Source organism: Thalia democratica, unplaced genomic scaffold, assembly GCF_965202585.1.
Source record: "Thalia democratica unplaced genomic scaffold, ktThaDemo2.hap1.1 HAP1_SCAFFOLD_294, whole genome shotgun sequence".
Lineage (NCBI taxonomy): Eukaryota > Metazoa > Chordata > Thaliacea > Salpida > Salpidae > Thalia > Thalia democratica.
The window spans coordinates 25,086-47,022 of NW_028139393.1; the positions used below are offsets into that span (position 1 = coordinate 25,086).

The 21,937-nt window shown below is 35.0% G+C and overlaps 15 protein-coding genes across 15 annotated transcripts; all 15 read right to left on the reverse strand.

Moving 5' to 3' along the window:
- Positions 1–1,875: 1,875 nt before the first annotated feature.
- On the reverse strand, positions 1,876–2,235 carry LOC145846141 (histone H2B 1/2-like). The gene has a single exon (XM_082953057.1). The coding sequence runs from the start codon at positions 2,233–2,235 to the stop codon at positions 1,876–1,878; it is 360 nt and encodes a 119-aa protein (XP_082809183.1).
- Positions 2,236–2,399: 164 nt separating this feature from the next.
- On the reverse strand, positions 2,400–2,780 carry LOC145846103 (histone H2A). The gene has a single exon (XM_082953017.1). It carries the CDS (start codon positions 2,778–2,780, stop codon positions 2,400–2,402), a length of 381 nt encoding a protein of 126 aa, XP_082809143.1.
- Positions 2,781–2,962: 182 nt separating this feature from the next.
- On the reverse strand, positions 2,963–3,274 carry LOC145846115 (histone H4-like). The gene has a single exon (XM_082953029.1). It carries the CDS (start codon positions 3,272–3,274, stop codon positions 2,963–2,965), a length of 312 nt encoding a protein of 103 aa, XP_082809155.1.
- Positions 3,275–3,462: 188 nt separating this feature from the next.
- LOC145846131 (histone H3) lies at positions 3,463–3,873 on the reverse strand. Its single transcript, XM_082953047.1, has one exon. The coding sequence runs from the start codon at positions 3,871–3,873 to the stop codon at positions 3,463–3,465; it is 411 nt and encodes a 136-aa protein (XP_082809173.1).
- A 181-nt stretch (positions 3,874–4,054) lies between these two features.
- On the reverse strand, positions 4,055–4,615 carry LOC145846142 (histone H1-III-like). Its single transcript, XM_082953058.1, has one exon. The coding sequence runs from the start codon at positions 4,613–4,615 to the stop codon at positions 4,055–4,057; it is 561 nt and encodes a 186-aa protein (XP_082809184.1).
- Positions 4,616–9,150: 4,535 nt separating this feature from the next.
- On the reverse strand, positions 9,151–9,510 carry LOC145846143 (histone H2B 1/2-like). The gene has a single exon (XM_082953059.1). The coding sequence runs from the start codon at positions 9,508–9,510 to the stop codon at positions 9,151–9,153; it is 360 nt and encodes a 119-aa protein (XP_082809185.1).
- Positions 9,511–9,674: 164 nt separating this feature from the next.
- On the reverse strand, positions 9,675–10,055 carry LOC145846104 (histone H2A). Its single transcript, XM_082953018.1, has one exon. The coding sequence runs from the start codon at positions 10,053–10,055 to the stop codon at positions 9,675–9,677; it is 381 nt and encodes a 126-aa protein (XP_082809144.1).
- A 182-nt stretch (positions 10,056–10,237) lies between these two features.
- LOC145846111 (histone H4-like) lies at positions 10,238–10,549 on the reverse strand. Its single transcript, XM_082953026.1, has one exon. The coding sequence runs from the start codon at positions 10,547–10,549 to the stop codon at positions 10,238–10,240; it is 312 nt and encodes a 103-aa protein (XP_082809152.1).
- A 188-nt stretch (positions 10,550–10,737) lies between these two features.
- Positions 10,738–11,148, reverse strand: LOC145846130 (histone H3). Its single transcript, XM_082953046.1, has one exon. The coding sequence runs from the start codon at positions 11,146–11,148 to the stop codon at positions 10,738–10,740; it is 411 nt and encodes a 136-aa protein (XP_082809172.1).
- A 181-nt stretch (positions 11,149–11,329) lies between these two features.
- Positions 11,330–11,890, reverse strand: LOC145846144 (histone H1-III-like). The gene has a single exon (XM_082953060.1). It carries the CDS (start codon positions 11,888–11,890, stop codon positions 11,330–11,332), a length of 561 nt encoding a protein of 186 aa, XP_082809186.1.
- A 4,535-nt stretch (positions 11,891–16,425) lies between these two features.
- LOC145846146 (histone H2B 1/2-like) lies at positions 16,426–16,785 on the reverse strand. Its single transcript, XM_082953061.1, has one exon. The coding sequence runs from the start codon at positions 16,783–16,785 to the stop codon at positions 16,426–16,428; it is 360 nt and encodes a 119-aa protein (XP_082809187.1).
- Positions 16,786–16,949: 164 nt separating this feature from the next.
- On the reverse strand, positions 16,950–17,330 carry LOC145846105 (histone H2A). Its single transcript, XM_082953020.1, has one exon. The coding sequence runs from the start codon at positions 17,328–17,330 to the stop codon at positions 16,950–16,952; it is 381 nt and encodes a 126-aa protein (XP_082809146.1).
- Positions 17,331–17,512: 182 nt separating this feature from the next.
- LOC145846110 (histone H4-like) lies at positions 17,513–17,824 on the reverse strand. The gene has a single exon (XM_082953025.1). The coding sequence runs from the start codon at positions 17,822–17,824 to the stop codon at positions 17,513–17,515; it is 312 nt and encodes a 103-aa protein (XP_082809151.1).
- Positions 17,825–18,012: 188 nt separating this feature from the next.
- On the reverse strand, positions 18,013–18,423 carry LOC145846129 (histone H3). Its single transcript, XM_082953045.1, has one exon. It carries the CDS (start codon positions 18,421–18,423, stop codon positions 18,013–18,015), a length of 411 nt encoding a protein of 136 aa, XP_082809171.1.
- A 181-nt stretch (positions 18,424–18,604) lies between these two features.
- Positions 18,605–19,165, reverse strand: LOC145846147 (histone H1-III-like). The gene has a single exon (XM_082953062.1). It carries the CDS (start codon positions 19,163–19,165, stop codon positions 18,605–18,607), a length of 561 nt encoding a protein of 186 aa, XP_082809188.1.
- Between the last annotated feature and the right edge of the window lie 2,772 nt (positions 19,166–21,937).

The window sequence follows — 21,937 nt, forward strand, 5'->3', positions numbered from 1 at the left end:
AGTTTGGAGGGAAATTGTTTTTTGATTCTTTTTCACCACAAAGTTGATTAAGTGTGTGTATTTGTGTTGTTGAGTTTAGTAGTCATTAGTAGCTTGTGTATTTAATTGGTGATCCACCTAATCTTTAGATTCAAAAAGTACATAGCTTAAAACAAACAAGTATCGTCGTTTTGAGTTGTCTCATACATAGTTTAAAAAAGAGTTACAAAAAATGGTAACAAGCTGTTCCATTTTTACCTTGGAATCATGTCGTTATTTGTCATAGCCACAGAAAAAATGAGTTCAACAAAACAAGTATGAGCTTTGTAAGCAGAAAGATTATTTCAATTGTATGTTTGTTTTAAACAATCACTGTTGTTTACATTACTGTTCAACTTTTAAACAGTTTTTTATTGTTTCATTTGCATTCTGATAAGTAAAACTAATACTTATTTGACAATCAGACCTTAAATAAATATCATTGAGCATTTTTAGTATCAAAGCAAAGTAAATGTTTCTTCTCATTTAATATAATGTCTTATTTAAGCATAATTTTTTATTTAGTGACAGATTGATTTTTTTATTAAACTAACAACAAATATCTATTGAGTGTTTGAAAAACAAGTTTACAAAGTAAAATGAACTAGAATAAGTTTTGTTTAAACAATAAGTTAAACAAGAAAATTCCCATTAAAAAACATTTTTACCTAACATTTAAATACTAGTGAAGCAGAAAAACTTATTCTACATTATCAAAAGTAGTTTAAAATGTCAAGTAGAACTACAAAAACTAAAGTAAGTGTAACTAACTAGTAGAAACAAAAACAGAGAAATTCAGCTTTAGAAAGTTTATTTAGAAGTTATTGAAACACACTAACTGTTACTTTTTACCAACACGCACAATGTAGATATAAATTTGTACATTTTTTTGTCGCTTAGTTTAAGCTTGTTTGACACTGTTTACTCGACATTAGTAGCTGCTTAAATCAACTGGTGGTCCTGATTACTTTAGATATGTAGAAACATAACTTTCAACAAACTACTAGAGTTGTTAAAGGTCAGTAAGTTGTCTCATATCTAGTTAAAACAAGTACCTTTTACTTTGAAAACTAGAATAATAAATTACTTAAAAAAGTACAAGCAGTTACTTTTTTGTGTTTTACCAAGTTTCAACCAATGAGCTGGTTTGTTTTGTGTGTTTATGTTTTGAATTGAAAATGTTTCTTGAATATGCTAAACAGAAGTTAGCTTTGAAAGAAGGAATATGTTATTTTACTTGAAAAACACATCTGTAATTTTTTGTCTTGAACAACCATTTTTGTATTCATTTATGTATTCGTAACTTTTTAAAACGTGTTACATGGCTTCAATTGCAGTTAAGTTGATAAGAAGAACTCGTTTAAAAAGTTAAAGCTCGGTTGTGTTACTAATAATCAACAACAACTTAAAATAAAGTTACAACTAAGTTTTTGCATGTTATAAGTGATATACATTTTTGTTTAAAAAGATGATACTTTTTTGTAAGCACTTATTTATTGAATGTTTCAACAGAACTTCAGCAAATGAATAAAAACAAGTGTTTTGTACAAAAAGTATTCAGATGAAAAATCTTACGGACAACAAAATCAAGTTAGTTAAACATCTTTTACAAACCATTTGATTACAAGCACTACTACTGTTTTTAGACTAATGCAATGCTTTTTCTACAATATAACGAGTTACAAGTTTATAAAGTATTTGAAACAAAAAAAAAGTGTGTTCATTCAAGTATATGAGTTTTTAATTTACACAAATAAGAATTTATTTGTACTAAGCTTATATTCTTGTACTTTAAGTAAACATGAACAGCTGGTTCTATTCAAATGGTGGTCCTGAAAAGGACCGGTTGTTTAGCGTTTATTTTGAGCTGGTGTATTTGGTAACAGCTTTAGTTCCTTCTGAAACTGCGTGCTTTGACAACTCGCCGGGGAGCAAGAGCCTGACAGCAGTTTGAATTTCGCGGCTGCTAACAGTTGACCTCTTGTTGTAATGAGCCAAACGTGAAGCCTCTGCTGCAATGCGCTCGAAGATGTCGTTGACAAATGAGTTCATGATTCCCATTGCCTTGCTGGAAATTCCGGTGTCGGGGTGCACTTGCTTCAAAACTTTGTACACATAGATGCCAAAGCTTTCTTTGTTCCTCCTCCTTCGCTTCTTCTTGCCGTCGACCGGAGCGGTCTTGGCTACTGACTTCTTCGCGCCTTTGGTTGCTGTCATGATGATGTGTGGACTTCTGTCTCGGCGCCAGTTTATATGCTGAAAAATTATGCAAATTAGCATAGTTCCGTACGCGAACGATAGCTGGTTTCTCTCACTTCACAATTCTCTCGTTTGTTGTAAATATTTTGGTGGTCCTGAAAAGGACCTGGTTTTTTTTTAACTTAGGCTGACTTTTTTGAAGCGGTCTTCTTAGGCAATAGTACTGCCTGGATGTTTGGAAGAACACCACCTTGAGCAATTGTGACGCCTCCGAGAAGTTTGTTCAACTCTTCGTCGTTGCGAATAGCTAGTTGCAAATGGCGAGGAATGATCCTGCTTTTCTTGTTGTCACGAGCAGCGTTACCGGCAAGCTCGAGCACTTCTGCGCTCAAGTACTCGAGAACGGCAGCCAGATAAACTGGAGCACCAGCTCCGACTCTTTGGCTGTAGTTGCCGGTGCGCAACAGGCGGTGCACGCGACCGACTGGAAACTGCAGTCCTGCACGGGAAGACCTGCTCTTCGGCTTAGATTTGAGTTTTGATCCTTTACCACGTCCTGACATTTTGTTGTTCGAATGATTGTGATGATAGCTTGCACAGCTCACTATAAAACTCATACCTAACCGCGTCGAACGAAAAACTAATTTGCATATGTCATAGCTAATGCTTAATCTTGTCAAAAGTGTTGTAAAACTTTTATATTGAATTAGGTGGTCCTAAAAAGGACCGGGTTTGCTAAAAGCGATTAGCCACCGAAGCCGTACAAGGTTCTTCCTTGACGCTTGAGTGCGTACACGACGTCGAGTGCTGTGACGGTCTTGCGCTTGGCGTGCTCTGTGTATGTTACTGCATCGCGAATAACATTTTCCAAGAAAACTTTCATGACGCCTCTCGTTTCTTCGTAAATCAGTCCCGAGATTCGCTTAACTCCGCCTCGGCGAGCCAAACGGCGGATTGCCGGCTTCGTGATGCCTTGGATGTTATCGCGAAGCACTTTGCGATGGCGCTTAGCACCTCCCTTTCCCAAGCCTTTACCTCCTTTGCCGCGTCCAGACATGTTGTTGAATATACTTATTTCGTCAGTGCGTCGAGATTATATACAAGCTGTTACGGACGCGTACGGTTACTACTAACTAATTTGCATACTCAAAAAAGTCTCTTAACTTACATTTTTTCGTTCGGTTAAGTTTTTCTCACTGTCAAAGTTTTAAGGTGGCCCTGAAAAGGACCGGTTTTAGCTAACGCTCAAGCTCTTTCGCCACGCATTCTCCTGGCGAGCTGGATGTCTTTGGGCATGATTGTCACACGCTTGGCGTGGATCGCGCAAAGGTTAGTATCTTCGAACAAACCAACGAGGTACGCTTCGCTTGCTTCTTGCAAAGCCATAACGGCACTGCTTTGGAACCTCAAGTCAGTTTTGAAGTCTTGAGCTATTTCACGTACCAGACGCTGAAAAGGCAACTTGCGCAAAAGAAGCTCAGTTGACTTCTGGTAGCGTCTGATTTCTCTCAGAGCAACTGTGCCGGGCCTGTAGCGATGAGGCTTCTTCACACCTCCGGTAGCGGGTGCGCTCTTGCGAGCGGCCTTGGTGGCGAGCTGTTTCCTTGGAGCCTTGCCTCCGGTTGACTTACGAGCGGTTTGCTTGGTACGAGCCATTTTGATGATAAAACTGTTTGTTGCAAGACAGTTTATATACTGTTCGCATAGACACGGACGCGAGCGATTCCGCTGTGTAGTCTAATTTGCATATTTTCAACTTAGCATTGTTTTATGCATTTCGAGTTGCGTTATATTTTGTTTGAGTGGTCCTGAAAAGGACCTTGGGTAAAAGAACAACTTATTTTTTGCAGCTCTTCTTCTTGGATGCTTTTTTGGCTGCCGGCTTCTTCTTGGTTACTTTCTTCTTCTTGCTTGCAGCTTTTTTAGATGCTGCCTTCTTAGGAGCGCACTTTTTAGCAGGTCGCTTTTTGGCTGCTGGTTTTTTTGCAGCCTTCTTGGGAGCACACTTCTTTTTTGGTTTTTTAGCTGCGGCCTTCTTTGCTGCTGGCTTTTTAGCTACTTTCTTTGTCCTCTTCTTGGGCCCAGCAGCTGGCATTGGAGCAAGCTTGAACGAGCCAGAAGCGCCTTTTCCAGTTGTCTGGAGAAAAGCACCTTTGGTCACGCCGCTGGTAAGTGCTCTCTTCAAGTGAGAATTGGAAGCTGTGAGGTCAAGCTTGTAGGTGTCCGCAATAAACTTTTGTATCTTCTGGCGGGATGTACCTTTTCGTTCCTTCATTGCTCCAAGGGCAGAGCTAATCATTTCCCTGTAAGTAGGGTGCTCTGCCTTCTTGGCGCTTGGTCTCTTGGAAGACCTGGCTGCGGCTGGCGCTGGTACTGCTGCTACTGCTGTGGTAGACATGATGAATGAATAATAAAGCGACCAAAACGATACTTGCAAGAGTTACTGACTGTGACGAATTGACTGTCGAGCAGTTATGCTTTGCAAGGTACCTTTTACTTCTTAGCATTTTTGCATTAGCATGTTTGTTTAACACATATATGCTTATAAAAACTTAGTTGTCTTATTACGAATGTTGAAAAAGTTCCAGTAAGAAAGAAACCATATCTAACTTGTTCTAAAAGTAATTTTTTTTAAAGCATTAGTTTGAAAAGTCCAGAAATAACAGCCTGTATCTTACAGCACACCTCTAAATACATTAAGAAAAACATAAATGAAACAAAACATGTTAACACACTCCCGACTGAGTTTTCCTTTGCCGCTCACCTAAAGTAATAAAGTTTTAACAAAGCACAAGGTTTTTTTTTACCTCAAACTTAAACAAAGTTTCATTATATCGATTTCATGGAGTTTTGTTAATCGTAAGTTCTATCAAGTATGTTCAAGTTAATTACAGTTTAAACTAATGTGTAAAAAGTAATTTCAAAAGAATAAAAGAGTTCATTTTGTTTAGCTTTACTAGTTATGATTACTCATAATCAATATACTCATAAGCAATGTACTCAAAACTTTTATTAAACAGACAACTAGATAACTTTGTTCTTGCACATACTAGTAACTTACCTTACAACAATGTTTTCCAAACAACCTTTCAAAAACGTACTGTACAGTAACTATGATGATACTTGTTTGAAAGTTGTAAACTACGTTTAAACACAAATTTTATTTTCCAGTGTATATGAAAAACTAGTTTAACAGGTAAGTAGTTTAACATTCAATTGGTGTTTCAAACAACTGATTCAAGCTGTTATACAGTTTAAAAAATAACTGATGCGATTTTGCTCGTTAAACTTAAACCTTGATCAAACTAAGAACTTTAACTTTGCAGATTTCAACCGAATAAAGTGTGCTGATAAAAGTGAACAAATGGATTTGGTTGTAAATTTTTCAAACAAAATAAAGTTAATTAAATTCAAAGAAGTAAATAAGTCGAAAAAGCTTATGAACACTAGCACTAAATTTGAACTTAAACAAAAGCTGATATCTTTTGGATGAAAAATTTTACGTAAAAAAAGAGGTTGGTTTATTTTTTAAGCAGCATTATATACAAAATAAAATCGAGTAAGAAAATCGAAATGAAAAAGTTTTGAAGTAAAATTGACAAACTTAGTGTTTGAATAAAGCTTTGTTTACAATCAGCACTCATAACCTTTCAATCTATCTTTGAAACTTTTTAACTGGAAAATAATGCAACTAGATTTTTTTTTCAAACTTTGTTTTGTCACTTCTCATAAAGTTTTAAAGTCAGTCGAAACAACATAGATACTGACACATATTTTGAAACAACAACAGTACTGTTTTTTAAAGTTTACGATTGAAGTGTTTACCAAGTTAAACATGTGTTTTAACTGCTTTACTGCTAATAGTAATTTCCTAGTTTACTCAACCTAGATTAATCATAATGTTCTGTACCATTGATTTCATTGACTAAATGTTTTGCTTTTCGAAATTCGTAACTAGTTATCTCTAACTTACTGTTAATGTAGTTAAAAACACAGCTTAGGATAAGTTACATTTTATTCTCGGATGTCGTTAAGAACATAGCTGTTGTAGCAATAACATATAAACTTGAAGCAAAGTAACTGTTATCTTATTCAATTATAGACCATATAAAACAAAGTATTTGCTTGATTCAAAGTTTTACATTGTAGTTTGCCTATTATGGAACTTGTACTGTCACATAATAGGCTGTAAAAAAATGAAGGCTAAAAAAGTTTTTGTCTTGCTTTGTCCAATTTTTCTTCTTCTTTACATTTATAAAAACTACACAGCTTAAAGCAACAAGTTACAGTAATTTTGCTTTCTTATGTATAGCGTACTTAAGGGTAACAAACAAGTGGTAACAAGTTTTTTACTTCTTTTCTTTGTACCATGTTTCAGCTAATCAATTGGTTTATTTCATATGCTTGACAAGATTAGAAAGCTTAAATCAAGTAAGTAGATGTAAGCTTTGTAAAATAAAAGATTTATTTATACAAGTTCATCATTTTATTAAGGTATTTTGTTTTGTAAATTGCGTACTTGTTAATAGCGTTCTCTTTCTTTTGAACAAACGATGTTGTTTACATTTATGTGTTACACCAGTTTTGAATTGTTAAGCATGTTTCAGTTGTAGTTTAATTGTAAATGAACAGTATTTTTTAAGGACACTAAACATTGTTTGTTATTAACAGTTTAAAACGTTTTCAGTTAATAAGTCAAAGTTTTATTTCTGTTTAAGCGTACTATTTTCATTGAAAAATAAAAATAGTTTTTACAGTGACGTAGGCACAGTTTTTTTTAATAAACTAAAAAACAAATGAAATATTGAATTAAAAAATGTCCACAAAGTAAGCATGAATAAGAATAAGTTTTATTTGGAAAAGAAAGTTAAAAGGAAAAAGGCCACGAAAAAGACACTCAAGTTAGTTAAAGCTTTTCACTAAGCATTCGACAATAGTAAGCAATAAAGTAAGGATTAGAGCAGTTATCTAGCTAGAGTTCCTTTCTTAACAGTTGCATAAAAAAAGTACAGTAGAGAAATTGTAGCGAGCTAGGTATTTAATAAATAATGGGTTTATAGTTTGGAGGGAAATTGTTTTTTGATTCTTTTTCACCACAAAGTTGATTAAGTGTGTGTATTTGTGTTGTTGAGTTTAGTAGTCATTAGTAGCTTGTGTATTTAATTGGTGATCCACCTAATCTTTAGATTCAAAAAGTACATAGCTTAAAACAAACAAGTATCGTCGTTTTGAGTTGTCTCATACATAGTTTAAAAAAGAGTTACAAAAAATGGTAACAAGCTGTTCCATTTTTACCTTGGAATCATGTCGTTATTTGTCATAGCCACAGAAAAAATGAGTTCAACAAAACAAGTATGAGCTTTGTAAGCAGAAAGATTATTTCAATTGTATGTTTGTTTTAAACAATCACTGTTGTTTACATTACTGTTCAACTTTTAAACAGTTTTTTATTGTTTCATTTGCATTCTGATAAGTAAAACTAATACTTATTTGACAATCAGACCTTAAATAAATATCATTGAGCATTTTTAGTATCAAAGCAAAGTAAATGTTTCTTCTCATTTAATATAATGTCTTATTTAAGCATAATTTTTTATTTAGTGACAGATTGATTTTTTTATTAAACTAACAACAAATATCTATTGAGTGTTTGAAAAACAAGTTTACAAAGTAAAATGAACTAGAATAAGTTTTGTTTAAACAATAAGTTAAACAAGAAAATTCCCATTAAAAAACATTTTTACCTAACATTTAAATACTAGTGAAGCAGAAAAACTTATTCTACATTATCAAAAGTAGTTTAAAATGTCAAGTAGAACTACAAAAACTAAAGTAAGTGTAACTAACTAGTAGAAACAAAAACAGAGAAATTCAGCTTTAGAAAGTTTATTTAGAAGTTATTGAAACACACTAACTGTTACTTTTTACCAACACGCACAATGTAGATATAAATTTGTACATTTTTTTGTCGCTTAGTTTAAGCTTGTTTGACACTGTTTACTCGACATTAGTAGCTGCTTAAATCAACTGGTGGTCCTGATTACTTTAGATATGTAGAAACATAACTTTCAACAAACTACTAGAGTTGTTAAAGGTCAGTAAGTTGTCTCATATCTAGTTAAAACAAGTACCTTTTACTTTGAAAACTAGAATAATAAATTACTTAAAAAAGTACAAGCAGTTACTTTTTTGTGTTTTACCAAGTTTCAACCAATGAGCTGGTTTGTTTTGTGTGTTTATGTTTTGAATTGAAAATGTTTCTTGAATATGCTAAACAGAAGTTAGCTTTGAAAGAAGGAATATGTTATTTTACTTGAAAAACACATCTGTAATTTTTTGTCTTGAACAACCATTTTTGTATTCATTTATGTATTCGTAACTTTTTAAAACGTGTTACATGGCTTCAATTGCAGTTAAGTTGATAAGAAGAACTCGTTTAAAAAGTTAAAGCTCGGTTGTGTTACTAATAATCAACAACAACTTAAAATAAAGTTACAACTAAGTTTTTGCATGTTATAAGTGATATACATTTTTGTTTAAAAAGATGATACTTTTTTGTAAGCACTTATTTATTGAATGTTTCAACAGAACTTCAGCAAATGAATAAAAACAAGTGTTTTGTACAAAAAGTATTCAGATGAAAAATCTTACGGACAACAAAATCAAGTTAGTTAAACATCTTTTACAAACCATTTGATTACAAGCACTACTACTGTTTTTAGACTAATGCAATGCTTTTTCTACAATATAACGAGTTACAAGTTTATAAAGTATTTGAAACAAAAAAAAAGTGTGTTCATTCAAGTATATGAGTTTTTAATTTACACAAATAAGAATTTATTTGTACTAAGCTTATATTCTTGTACTTTAAGTAAACATGAACAGCTGGTTCTATTCAAATGGTGGTCCTGAAAAGGACCGGTTGTTTAGCGTTTATTTTGAGCTGGTGTATTTGGTAACAGCTTTAGTTCCTTCTGAAACTGCGTGCTTTGACAACTCGCCGGGGAGCAAGAGCCTGACAGCAGTTTGAATTTCGCGGCTGCTAACAGTTGACCTCTTGTTGTAATGAGCCAAACGTGAAGCCTCTGCTGCAATGCGCTCGAAGATGTCGTTGACAAATGAGTTCATGATTCCCATCGCCTTGCTGGAAATTCCGGTGTCGGGGTGCACTTGCTTCAAAACTTTGTACACATAGATGCCAAAGCTTTCTTTGTTCCTCCTCCTTCGCTTCTTCTTGCCGTCGACCGGAGCGGTCTTGGCTACTGACTTCTTCGCGCCTTTGGTTGCTGTCATGATGATGTGTGGACTTCTGTCTCGGCGCCAGTTTATATGCTGAAAAATTATGCAAATTAGCATAGTTCCGTACGCGAACGATAGCTGGTTTCTCTCACTTCACAATTCTCTCGTTTGTTGTAAATATTTTGGTGGTCCTGAAAAGGACCTGGTTTTTTTTTAACTTAGGCTGACTTTTTTGAAGCGGTCTTCTTAGGCAATAGTACTGCCTGGATGTTTGGAAGAACACCACCTTGAGCAATTGTGACGCCTCCGAGAAGTTTGTTCAACTCTTCGTCGTTGCGAATAGCTAGTTGCAAATGGCGAGGAATGATCCTGCTTTTCTTGTTGTCACGAGCAGCGTTACCGGCAAGCTCGAGCACTTCTGCGCTCAAGTACTCGAGAACGGCAGCCAGATAAACTGGAGCACCAGCTCCGACTCTTTGGCTGTAGTTGCCGGTGCGCAACAGGCGGTGCACGCGACCGACTGGAAACTGCAGTCCTGCACGGGAAGACCTGCTCTTCGGCTTAGATTTGAGTTTTGATCCTTTACCACGTCCTGACATTTTGTTGTTCGAATGATTGTGATGATAGCTTGCACAGCTCACTATAAAACTCATACCTAACCGCGTCGAACGAAAAACTAATTTGCATATGTCATAGCTAATGCTTAATCTTGTCAAAAGTGTTGTAAAACTTTTATATTGAATTAGGTGGTCCTAAAAAGGACCGGGTTTGCTAAAAGCGATTAGCCACCGAAGCCGTACAAGGTTCTTCCTTGACGCTTGAGTGCGTACACGACGTCGAGTGCTGTGACGGTCTTGCGCTTGGCGTGCTCTGTGTATGTTACTGCATCGCGAATAACATTTTCCAAGAAAACTTTCATGACGCCTCTCGTTTCTTCGTAAATCAGTCCCGAGATTCGCTTAACTCCGCCTCGGCGAGCCAAACGGCGGATTGCCGGCTTCGTGATGCCTTGGATGTTATCGCGAAGCACTTTGCGATGGCGCTTAGCACCTCCCTTTCCCAAGCCTTTACCTCCTTTGCCGCGTCCAGACATGTTGTTGAATATACTTATTTCGTCAGTGCGTCGAGATTATATACAAGCTGTTACGGACGCGTACGGTTACTACTAACTAATTTGCATACTCAAAAAAGTCTCTTAACTTACATTTTTTCGTTCGGTTAAGTTTTTCTCACTGTCAAAGTTTTAAGGTGGCCCTGAAAAGGACCGGTTTTAGCTAACGCTCAAGCTCTTTCGCCACGCATTCTCCTGGCGAGCTGGATGTCTTTGGGCATGATTGTCACACGCTTGGCGTGGATCGCGCAAAGGTTAGTATCTTCGAACAAACCAACGAGGTACGCTTCGCTTGCTTCTTGCAAAGCCATAACGGCACTGCTTTGGAACCTCAAGTCAGTTTTGAAGTCTTGAGCTATTTCACGTACCAGACGCTGAAAAGGCAACTTGCGCAAAAGAAGCTCAGTTGACTTCTGGTAGCGTCTGATTTCTCTCAGAGCAACTGTGCCGGGCCTGTAGCGATGAGGCTTCTTCACACCTCCGGTAGCGGGTGCGCTCTTGCGAGCGGCCTTGGTGGCGAGCTGTTTCCTTGGAGCCTTGCCTCCGGTTGACTTACGAGCGGTTTGCTTGGTACGAGCCATTTTGATGATAAAACTGTTTGTTGCAAGACAGTTTATATACTGTTCGCATAGACACGGACGCGAGCGATTCCGCTGTGTAGTCTAATTTGCATATTTTCAACTTAGCATTGTTTTATGCATTTCGAGTTGCGTTATATTTTGTTTGAGTGGTCCTGAAAAGGACCTTGGGTAAAAGAACAACTTATTTTTTGCAGCTCTTCTTCTTGGATGCTTTTTTGGCTGCCGGCTTCTTCTTGGTTACTTTCTTCTTCTTGCTTGCAGCTTTTTTAGATGCTGCCTTCTTAGGAGCGCACTTTTTAGCAGGTCGCTTTTTGGCTGCTGGTTTTTTTGCAGCCTTCTTGGGAGCACACTTCTTTTTTGGTTTTTTAGCTGCGGCCTTCTTTGCTGCTGGCTTTTTAGCTACTTTCTTTGTCCTCTTCTTGGGCCCAGCAGCTGGCATTGGAGCAAGCTTGAACGAGCCAGAAGCGCCTTTTCCAGTTGTCTGGAGAAAAGCACCTTTGGTCACGCCGCTGGTAAGTGCTCTCTTCAAGTGAGAATTGGAAGCTGTGAGGTCAAGCTTGTAGGTGTCCGCAATAAACTTTTGTATCTTCTGGCGGGATGTACCTTTTCGTTCCTTCATTGCTCCAAGGGCAGAGCTAATCATTTCCCTGTAAGTAGGGTGCTCTGCCTTCTTGGCGCTTGGTCTCTTGGAAGACCTGGCTGCGGCTGGCGCTGGTACTGCTGCTACTGCTGTGGTAGACATGATGAATGAATAATAAAGCGACCAAAACGATACTTGCAAGAGTTACTGACTGTGACGAATTGACTGTCGAGCAGTTATGCTTTGCAAGGTACCTTTTACTTCTTAGCATTTTTGCATTAGCATGTTTGTTTAACACATATATGCTTATAAAAACTTAGTTGTCTTATTACGAATGTTGAAAAAGTTCCAGTAAGAAAGAAACCATATCTAACTTGTTCTAAAAGTAATTTTTTTTAAAGCATTAGTTTGAAAAGTCCAGAAATAACAGCCTGTATCTTACAGCACACCTCTAAATACATTAAGAAAAACATAAATGAAACAAAACATGTTAACACACTCCCGACTGAGTTTTCCTTTGCCGCTCACCTAAAGTAATAAAGTTTTAACAAAGCACAAGGTTTTTTTTTACCTCAAACTTAAACAAAGTTTCATTATATCGATTTCATGGAGTTTTGTTAATCGTAAGTTCTATCAAGTATGTTCAAGTTAATTACAGTTTAAACTAATGTGTAAAAAGTAATTTCAAAAGAATAAAAGAGTTCATTTTGTTTAGCTTTACTAGTTATGATTACTCATAATCAATATACTCATAAGCAATGTACTCAAAACTTTTATTAAACAGACAACTAGATAACTTTGTTCTTGCACATACTAGTAACTTACCTTACAACAATGTTTTCCAAACAACCTTTCAAAAACGTACTGTACAGTAACTATGATGATACTTGTTTGAAAGTTGTAAACTACGTTTAAACACAAATTTTATTTTCCAGTGTATATGAAAAACTAGTTTAACAGGTAAGTAGTTTAACATTCAATTGGTGTTTCAAACAACTGATTCAAGCTGTTATACAGTTTAAAAAATAACTGATGCGATTTTGCTCGTTAAACTTAAACCTTGATCAAACTAAGAACTTTAACTTTGCAGATTTCAACCGAATAAAGTGTGTTGATAAAAGTGAACAAATGGATTTGGTTGTAAATTTTTCAAACAAAATAAAGTTAATTAAATTCAAAGAAGTAAATAAGTCGAAAAAGCTTATGAACACTAGCACTAAATTTGAACTTAAACAAAAGCTGATATCTTTTGGATGAAAAATTTTACGTAAAAAAAGAGGTTGGTTTATTTTTTAAGCAGCATTATATACAAAATAAAATCGAGTAAGAAAATCGAAATGAAAAAGTTTTGAAGTAAAATTGACAAACTTAGTGTTTGAATAAAGCTTTGTTTACAATCAGCACTCATAACCTTTCAATCTATCTTTGAAACTTTTTAACTGGAAAATAATGCAACTAGGTTTTTTTTTCAAACTTTGTTTTGTCACTTCTCATAAAGTTTTAAAGTCAGTCGAAACAACATAGATACTGACACATATTTTGAAACAACAACAGTACTGTTTTTTAAAGTTTACGATTGAAGTGTTTACCAAGTTAAACATGTGTTTTAACTGCTTTACTGCTAATAGTAATTTCCTAGTTTACTCAACCTAGATTAATCATAATGTTCTGTACCATTGATTTCATTGACTAAATGTTTTGCTTTTCGAAATTCGTAACTAGTTATCTCTAACTTACTGTTAATGTAGTTAAAAACACAGCTTAGGATAAGTTACATTTTATTCTCGGATGTCGTTAAGAACATAGCTGTTGTAGCAATAACATATAAACTTGAAGCAAAGTAACTGTTATCTTATTCAATTATAGACCATATAAAACAAAGTATTTGCTTGATTCAAAGTTTTACATTGTAGTTTGCCTATTATGGAACTTGTACTGTCACATAATAGGCTGTAAAAAAATGAAGGCTAAAAAAGTTTTTGTCTTGCTTTGTCCAATTTTTCTTCTTCTTTACATTTATAAAAACTACACAGCTTAAAGCAACAAGTTACAGTAATTTTGCTTTCTTATGTATAGCGTACTTAAGGGTAACAAACAAGTGGTAACAAGTTTTTTACTTCTTTTCTTTGTACCATGTTTCAGCTAATCAATTGGTTTATTTCATATGCTTGACAAGATTAGAAAGCTTAAATCAAGTAAGTAGATGTAAGCTTTGTAAAATAAAAGATTTATTTATACAAGTTCATCATTTTATTAAGGTATTTTGTTTTGTAAATTGCGTACTTGTTAATAGCGTTCTCTTTCTTTTGAACAAACGATGTTGTTTACATTTATGTGTTACACCAGTTTTGAATTGTTAAGCATGTTTCAGTTGTAGTTTAATTGTAATTGAACAGTATTTTTTAAGGACACTAAACATTGTTTGTTATTAACAGTTTAAAACGTTTTCAGTTAATAAGTCAAAGTTTTATTTCTGTTTAAGCGTACTATTTTCATTGAAAAATAAAAATAGTTTTTACAGTGACGTAGGCACAGTTTTTTTTAATAAACTAAAAAACAAATGAAATATTGAATTAAAAAATGTCCACAAAGTAAGCATGAATAAGAATAAGTTTTATTTGGAAAAGAAAGTTAAAAGGAAAAAGGCCACGAAAAAGACACTCAAGTTAGTTAAAGCTTTTCACTAAGCATTCGACAATAGTAAGCAATAAAGTAAGGATTAGAGCAGTTATCTAGCTAGAGTTCCTTTCTTAACAGTTGCATAAAAAAAGTACAGTAGAGAAATTGTAGCGAGCTAGGTATTTAATAAATAATGGGTTTATAGTTTGGAGGGAAATTGTTTTTTGATTCTTTTTCACCACAAAGTTGATTAAGTGTGTGTATTTGTGTTGTTGAGTTTAGTAGTCATTAGTAGCTTGTGTATTTAATTGGTGATCCACCTAATCTTTAGATTCAAAAAGTACATAGCTTAAAACAAACAAGTATCGTCGTTTTGAGTTGTCTCATACATAGTTTAAAAAAGAGTTACAAAAAATGGTAACAAGCTGTTCCATTTTTACCTTGGAATCATGTCGTTATTTGTCATAGCCACAGAAAAAATGAGTTCAACAAAACAAGTATGAGCTTTGTAAGCAGAAAGATTATTTCAATTGTATGTTTGTTTTAAACAATCACTGTTGTTTACATTACTGTTCAACTTTTAAACAGTTTTTTATTGTTTCATTTGCATTCTGATAAGTAAAACTAATACTTATTTGACAATCAGACCTTAAATAAATATCATTGAGCATTTTTAGTATCAAAGCAAAGTAAATGTTTCTTCTCATTTAATATAATGTCTTATTTAAGCATAATTTTTTATTTAGTGACAGATTGATTTTTTTATTAAACTAACAACAAATATCTATTGAGTGTTTGAAAAACAAGTTTACAAAGTAAAATGAACTAGAATAAGTTTTGTTTAAACAATAAGTTAAACAAGAAAATTCCCATTAAAAAACATTTTTACCTAACATTTAAATACTAGTGAAGCAGAAAAACTTATTCTACATTATCAAAAGTAGTTTAAAATGTCAAGTAGAACTACAAAAACTAAAGTAAGTGTAACTAACTAGTAGAAACAAAAACAGAGAAATTCAGCTTTAGAAAGTTTATTTAGAAGTTATTGAAACACACTAACTGTTACTTTTTACCAACACGCACAATGTAGATATAAATTTGTACATTTTTTTGTCGCTTAGTTTAAGCTTGTTTGACACTGTTTACTCGACATTAGTAGCTGCTTAAATCAACTGGTGGTCCTGATTACTTTAGATATGTAGAAACATAACTTTCAACAAACTACTAGAGTTGTTAAAGGTCAGTAAGTTGTCTCATATCTAGTTAAAACAAGTACCTTTTACTTTGAAAACTAGAATAATAAATTACTTAAAAAAGTACAAGCAGTTACTTTTTTGTGTTTTACCAAGTTTCAACCAATGAGCTGGTTTGTTTTGTGTGTTTATGTTTTGAATTGAAAATGTTTCTTGAATATGCTAAACAGAAGTTAGCTTTGAAAGAAGGAATATGTTATTTTACTTGAAAAACACATCTGTAATTTTTTGTCTTGAACAACCATTTTTGTATTCATTTATGTATTCGTAACTTTTTAAAACGTGTTACATGGCTTCAATTGCAGTTAAGTTGATAAGAAGAACTCGTTAAAAAAGTTAAAGCTCGGTTGTGTTACTAATAATCAACAACAACTTAAAATAAAGTTACAACTAAGTTTTTGCATGTTATAAGTGATATACATTTTTGTTTAAAAAGATGATACTTTTTTGTAAGCACTTATTTATTGAATGTTTCAACAGAACTTCAGCAAATGAATAAAAACAAGTGTTTTGTACAAAAAGTATTCAGATGAAAAATCTTACGGACAACAAAATCAAGTTAGTTAAACATCTTTTACAAACCATTTGATTACAAGCACTACTACTGTTTTTAGACTAATGCAATGCTTTTTCTACAATATAACGAGTTACAAGTTTATAAAGTATTTGAAACAAAAAAAAAGTGTGTTCATTCAAGTATATGAGTTTTTAATTTACACAAATAAGAATTTATTTGTACTAAGCTTATATTCTTGTACTTTAAGTAAACATGAACAGCTGGTTCTATTCAAATGGTGGTCCTGAAAAGGACCGGTTGTTTAGCGTTTATTTTGAGCTGGTGTATTTGGTAACAGCTTTAGTTCCTTCTGAAACTGCGTGCTTTGACAACTCGCCGGGGAGCAAGAGCCTGACAGCAGTTTGAATTTCGCGGCTGCTAACAGTTGACCTCTTGTTGTAATGAGCCAAACGTGAAGCCTCTGCTGCAATGCGCTCGAAGATGTCGTTGACAAATGAGTTCATGATTCCCATCGCCTTGCTGGAAATTCCGGTGTCGGGGTGCACTTGCTTCAAAACTTTGTACACATAGATGCCAAAGCTTTCTTTGTTCCTCCTCCTTCGCTTCTTCTTGCCGTCGACCGGAGCGGTCTTGGCTACTGACTTCTTCGCGCCTTTGGTTGCTGTCATGATGATGTGTGGACTTCTGTCTCGGCGCCAGTTTATATGCTGAAAAATTATGCAAATTAGCATAGTTCCGTACGCGAACGATAGCTGGTTTCTCTCACTTCACAATTCTCTCGTTTGTTGTAAATATTTTGGTGGTCCTGAAAAGGACCTGGTTTTTTTTTAACTTAGGCTGACTTTTTTGAAGCGGTCTTCTTAGGCAATAGTACTGCCTGGATGTTTGGAAGAACACCACCTTGAGCAATTGTGACGCCTCCGAGAAGTTTGTTCAACTCTTCGTCGTTGCGAATAGCTAGTTGCAAATGGCGAGGAATGATCCTGCTTTTCTTGTTGTCACGAGCAGCGTTACCGGCAAGCTCGAGCACTTCTGCGCTCAAGTACTCGAGAACGGCAGCCAGATAAACTGGAGCACCAGCTCCGACTCTTTGGCTGTAGTTGCCGGTGCGCAACAGGCGGTGCACGCGACCGACTGGAAACTGCAGTCCTGCACGGGAAGACCTGCTCTTCGGCTTAGATTTGAGTTTTGATCCTTTACCACGTCCTGACATTTTGTTGTTCGAATGATTGTGATGATAGCTTGCACAGCTCACTATAAAACTCATACCTAACCGCGTCGAACGAAAAACTAATTTGCATATGTCATAGCTAATGCTTAATCTTGTCAAAAGTGTTGTAAAACTTTTATATTGAATTAGGTGGTCCTAAAAAGGACCGGGTTTGCTAAAAGCGATTAGCCACCGAAGCCGTACAAGGTTCTTCCTTGACGCTTGAGTGCGTACACGACGTCGAGTGCTGTGACGGTCTTGCGCTTGGCGTGCTCTGTGTATGTTACTGCATCGCGAATAACATTTTCCAAGAAAACTTTCATGACGCCTCTCGTTTCTTCGTAAATCAGTCCCGAGATTCGCTTAACTCCGCCTCGGCGAGCCAAACGGCGGATTGCCGGCTTCGTGATGCCTTGGATGTTATCGCGAAGCACTTTGCGATGGCGCTTAGCACCTCCCTTTCCCAAGCCTTTACCTCCTTTGCCGCGTCCAGACATGTTGTTGAATATACTTATTTCGTCAGTGCGTCGAGATTATATACAAGCTGTTACGGACGCGTACGGTTACTACTAACTAATTTGCATACTCAAAAAAGTCTCTTAACTTACATTTTTTCGTTCGGTTAAGTTTTTCTCACTGTCAAAGTTTTAAGGTGGCCCTGAAAAGGACCGGTTTTAGCTAACGCTCAAGCTCTTTCGCCACGCATTCTCCTGGCGAGCTGGATGTCTTTGGGCATGATTGTCACACGCTTGGCGTGGATCGCGCAAAGGTTAGTATCTTCGAACAAACCAACGAGGTACGCTTCGCTTGCTTCTTGCAAAGCCATAACGGCACTGCTTTGGAACCTCAAGTCAGTTTTGAAGTCTTGAGCTATTTCACGTACCAGACGCTGAAAAGGCAACTTGCGCAAAAGAAGCTCAGTTGACTTCTGGTAGCGTCTGATTTCTCTCAGAGCAACTGTGCCGGGCCTGTAGCGATGAGGCTTCTTCACACCTCCGGTAGCGGGTGCGCTCTTGCGAGCGGCCTTGGTGGCGAGCTGTTTCCTTGGAGCCTTGCCTCCGGTTGACTTACGAGCGGTTTGCTTGGTACGAGCCATTTTGATGATAAAACTGTTTGTTGCAAGACAGTTTATATACTGTTCGCATAGACACGGACGCGAGCGATTCCGCTGTGTAGTCTAATTTGCATATTTTCAACTTAGCATTGTTTTATGCATTTCGAGTTGCGTTATATTTTGTTTGAGTGGTCCTGAAAAGGACCTTGGGTAAAAGAACAACTTATTTTTTGCAGCTCTTCTTCTTGGATGCTTTTTTGGCTGCCGGCTTCTTCTTGGTTACTTTCTTCTTCTTGCTTGCAGCTTTTTTAGATGCTGCCTTCTTAGGAGCGCACTTTTTAGCAGGTCGCTTTTTGGCTGCTGGTTTTTTTGCAGCCTTCTTGGGAGCACACTTCTTTTTTGGTTTTTTAGCTGCGGCCTTCTTTGCTGCTGGCTTTTTAGCTACTTTCTTTGTCCTCTTCTTGGGCCCAGCAGCTGGCATTGGAGCAAGCTTGAACGAGCCAGAAGCGCCTTTTCCAGTTGTCTGGAGAAAAGCACCTTTGGTCACGCCGCTGGTAAGTGCTCTCTTCAAGTGAGAATTGGAAGCTGTGAGGTCAAGCTTGTAGGTGTCCGCAATAAACTTTTGTATCTTCTGGCGGGATGTACCTTTTCGTTCCTTCATTGCTCCAAGGGCAGAGCTAATCATTTCCCTGTAAGTAGGGTGCTCTGCCTTCTTGGCGCTTGGTCTCTTGGAAGACCTGGCTGCGGCTGGCGCTGGTACTGCTGCTACTGCTGTGGTAGACATGATGAATGAATAATAAAGCGACCAAAACGATACTTGCAAGAGTTACTGACTGTGACGAATTGACTGTCGAGCAGTTATGCTTTGCAAGGTACCTTTTACTTCTTAGCATTTTTGCATTAGCATGTTTGTTTAACACATATATGCTTATAAAAACTTAGTTGTCTTATTACGAATGTTGAAAAAGTTCCAGTAAGAAAGAAACCATATCTAACTTGTTCTAAAAGTAATTTTTTTTAAAGCATTAGTTTGAAAAGTCCAGAAATAACAGCCTGTATCTTACAGCACACCTCTAAATACATTAAGAAAAACATAAATGAAACAAAACATGTTAACACACTCCCGACTGAGTTTTCCTTTGCCGCTCACCTAAAGTAATAAAGTTTTAACAAAGCACAAGGTTTTTTTTTACCTCAAACTTAAACAAAGTTTCATTATATCGATTTCATGGAGTTTTGTTAATCGTAAGTTCTATCAAGTATGTTCAAGTTAATTACAGTTTAAACTAATGTGTAAAAAGTAATTTCAAAAGAATAAAAGAGTTCATTTTGTTTAGCTTTACTAGTTATGATTACTCATAATCAATATACTCATAAGCAATGTACTCAAAACTTTTATTAAACAGACAACTAGATAACTTTGTTCTTGCACATACTAGTAACTTACCTTACAACAATGTTTTCCAAACAACCTTTCAAAAACGTACTGTACAGTAACTATGATGATACTTGTTTGAAAGTTGTAAACTACGTTTAAACACAAATTTTATTTTCCAGTGTATATGAAAAACTAGTTTAACAGGTAAGTAGTTTAACATTCAATTGGTGTTTCAAACAACTGATTCAAGCTGTTATACAGTTTAAAAAATAACTGATGCGATTTTGCTCGTTAAACTTAAACCTTGATCAAACTAAGAACTTTAACTTTGCAGATTTCAACCGAATAAAGTGTGCTGATAAAAGTGAACAAATGGATTTGGTTGTAAATTTTTCAAACAAAATAAAGTTAATTAAATTCAAAGAAGTAAATAAGTCGAAAAAGCTTATGAACACTAGCACTAAATTTGAACTTAAACAAAAGCTGATATCTTTTGGATGAAAAATTTTACGTAAAAAAAGAGGTTGGTTTATTTTTTAAGCAGCATTATATACAAAATAAAATCGAGTAAGAAAATCGAAATGAAAAAGTTTTGAAGTAAAATTGACAAACTTAGTGTTTGAATAAAGCTTTGTTTACAATCAGCACTCATAACCTTTCAATCTATCTTTGAAACTTTTTAACTGGAAAATAATGCAACTAGGTTTTTTTTTCAAACTTTGTTTTGTCACTTCTCATAAAGTTTTAAAGTCAGTCGAAACAACATAGATACTGACACATATTTTGAAACAACAACAGTACTGTTTTTTAAAGTTTACGATTGAAGTGTTTACCAAGTTAAACATGTGTTTTAACTGCTTTACTGCTAATAGTAATTTCCTAGTTTACTCAACCTAGATTAATCATAATGTTCTGTACCATTGATTTCATTGACTAAATGTTTTGCTTTTCGAAATTCGTAACTAGTTATCTCTAACTTACTGTTAATGTAGTTAAAAACACAGCTTAGGATAAGTTACATTTTATTCTCGGATGTCGTTAAGAACATAGCTGTTGTAGCAATAACATATAAACTTGAAGCAAAGTAACTGTTATCTTATTCAATTATAGACCATATAAAACAAAGTATTTGCTTGATTCAAAGTTTTACATTGTAGTTTGCCTATTATGGAACTTGTACTGTCACATAATAGGCTGTAAAAAAATGAAGGCTAAAAAAGTTTTTGTCTTGCTTTGTCCAATTTTTCTTCTTCTTTACATTTATAAAAACTACACAGCTTAAAGCAACAAGTTACAGTAATTTTGCTTTCTTATGTATAGCGTACTTAAGGGTAACAAACAAGTGGTAACAAGTTTTTTACTTCTTTTCTTTGTACCATGTTTCAGCTAATCAATTGGTTTATTTCATATGCTTGACAAGATTAGAAAGCTTAAATCAAGTAAGTAGATGTAAGCTTTGTAAAATAAAAGATTTATTTATACAAGTTCATCATTTTATTAAGGTATTTTGTTTTGTAAATTGCGTACTTGTTAATAGCGTTCTCTTTCTTTTGAACAAACGATGTTGTTTACATTTATGTGTTACACCAGTTTTGAATTGTTAAGCATGTTTCAGTTGTAGTTTAATTGTAATTGAACAGTATTTTTTAAGGACACTAAACATTGTTTGTTATTAACAGTTTAAAACGTTTTCAGTTAATAAGTCAAAGTTTTATTTCTGTTTAAGCGTACTATTTTCATTGAAAAATAAAAATAGTTTTTACAGTGACGTAGGCACAGTTTTTTTTAATAAACTAAAAAACAAATGAAATATTGAATTAAAAAATGTCCACAAAGTAAGCATGAATAAGAATAAGTTTTATTTGGAAAAGAAAGTTAAAAGGAAAAAGGCCACGAAAAAGACACTCAAGTTAGTTAAAGCTTTTCACTAAGCATTCGACAATAGTAAGCAATAAAGTAAGGATTAGAGCAGTTATCTAGCTAGAGTTCCTTTCTTAACAGTTGCATAAAAAAAGTACAGTAGAGAAATTGTAGCGAGCTAGGTATTTAATAAATAATGGGTTTATAGTTTGGAGGGAAATTGTTTTTTGATTCTTTTTCACCACAAAGTTGATTAAGTGTGTGTATTTGTGTTGTTGAGTTTAGTAGTCATTAGTAGCTTGTGTATTTAATTGGTGA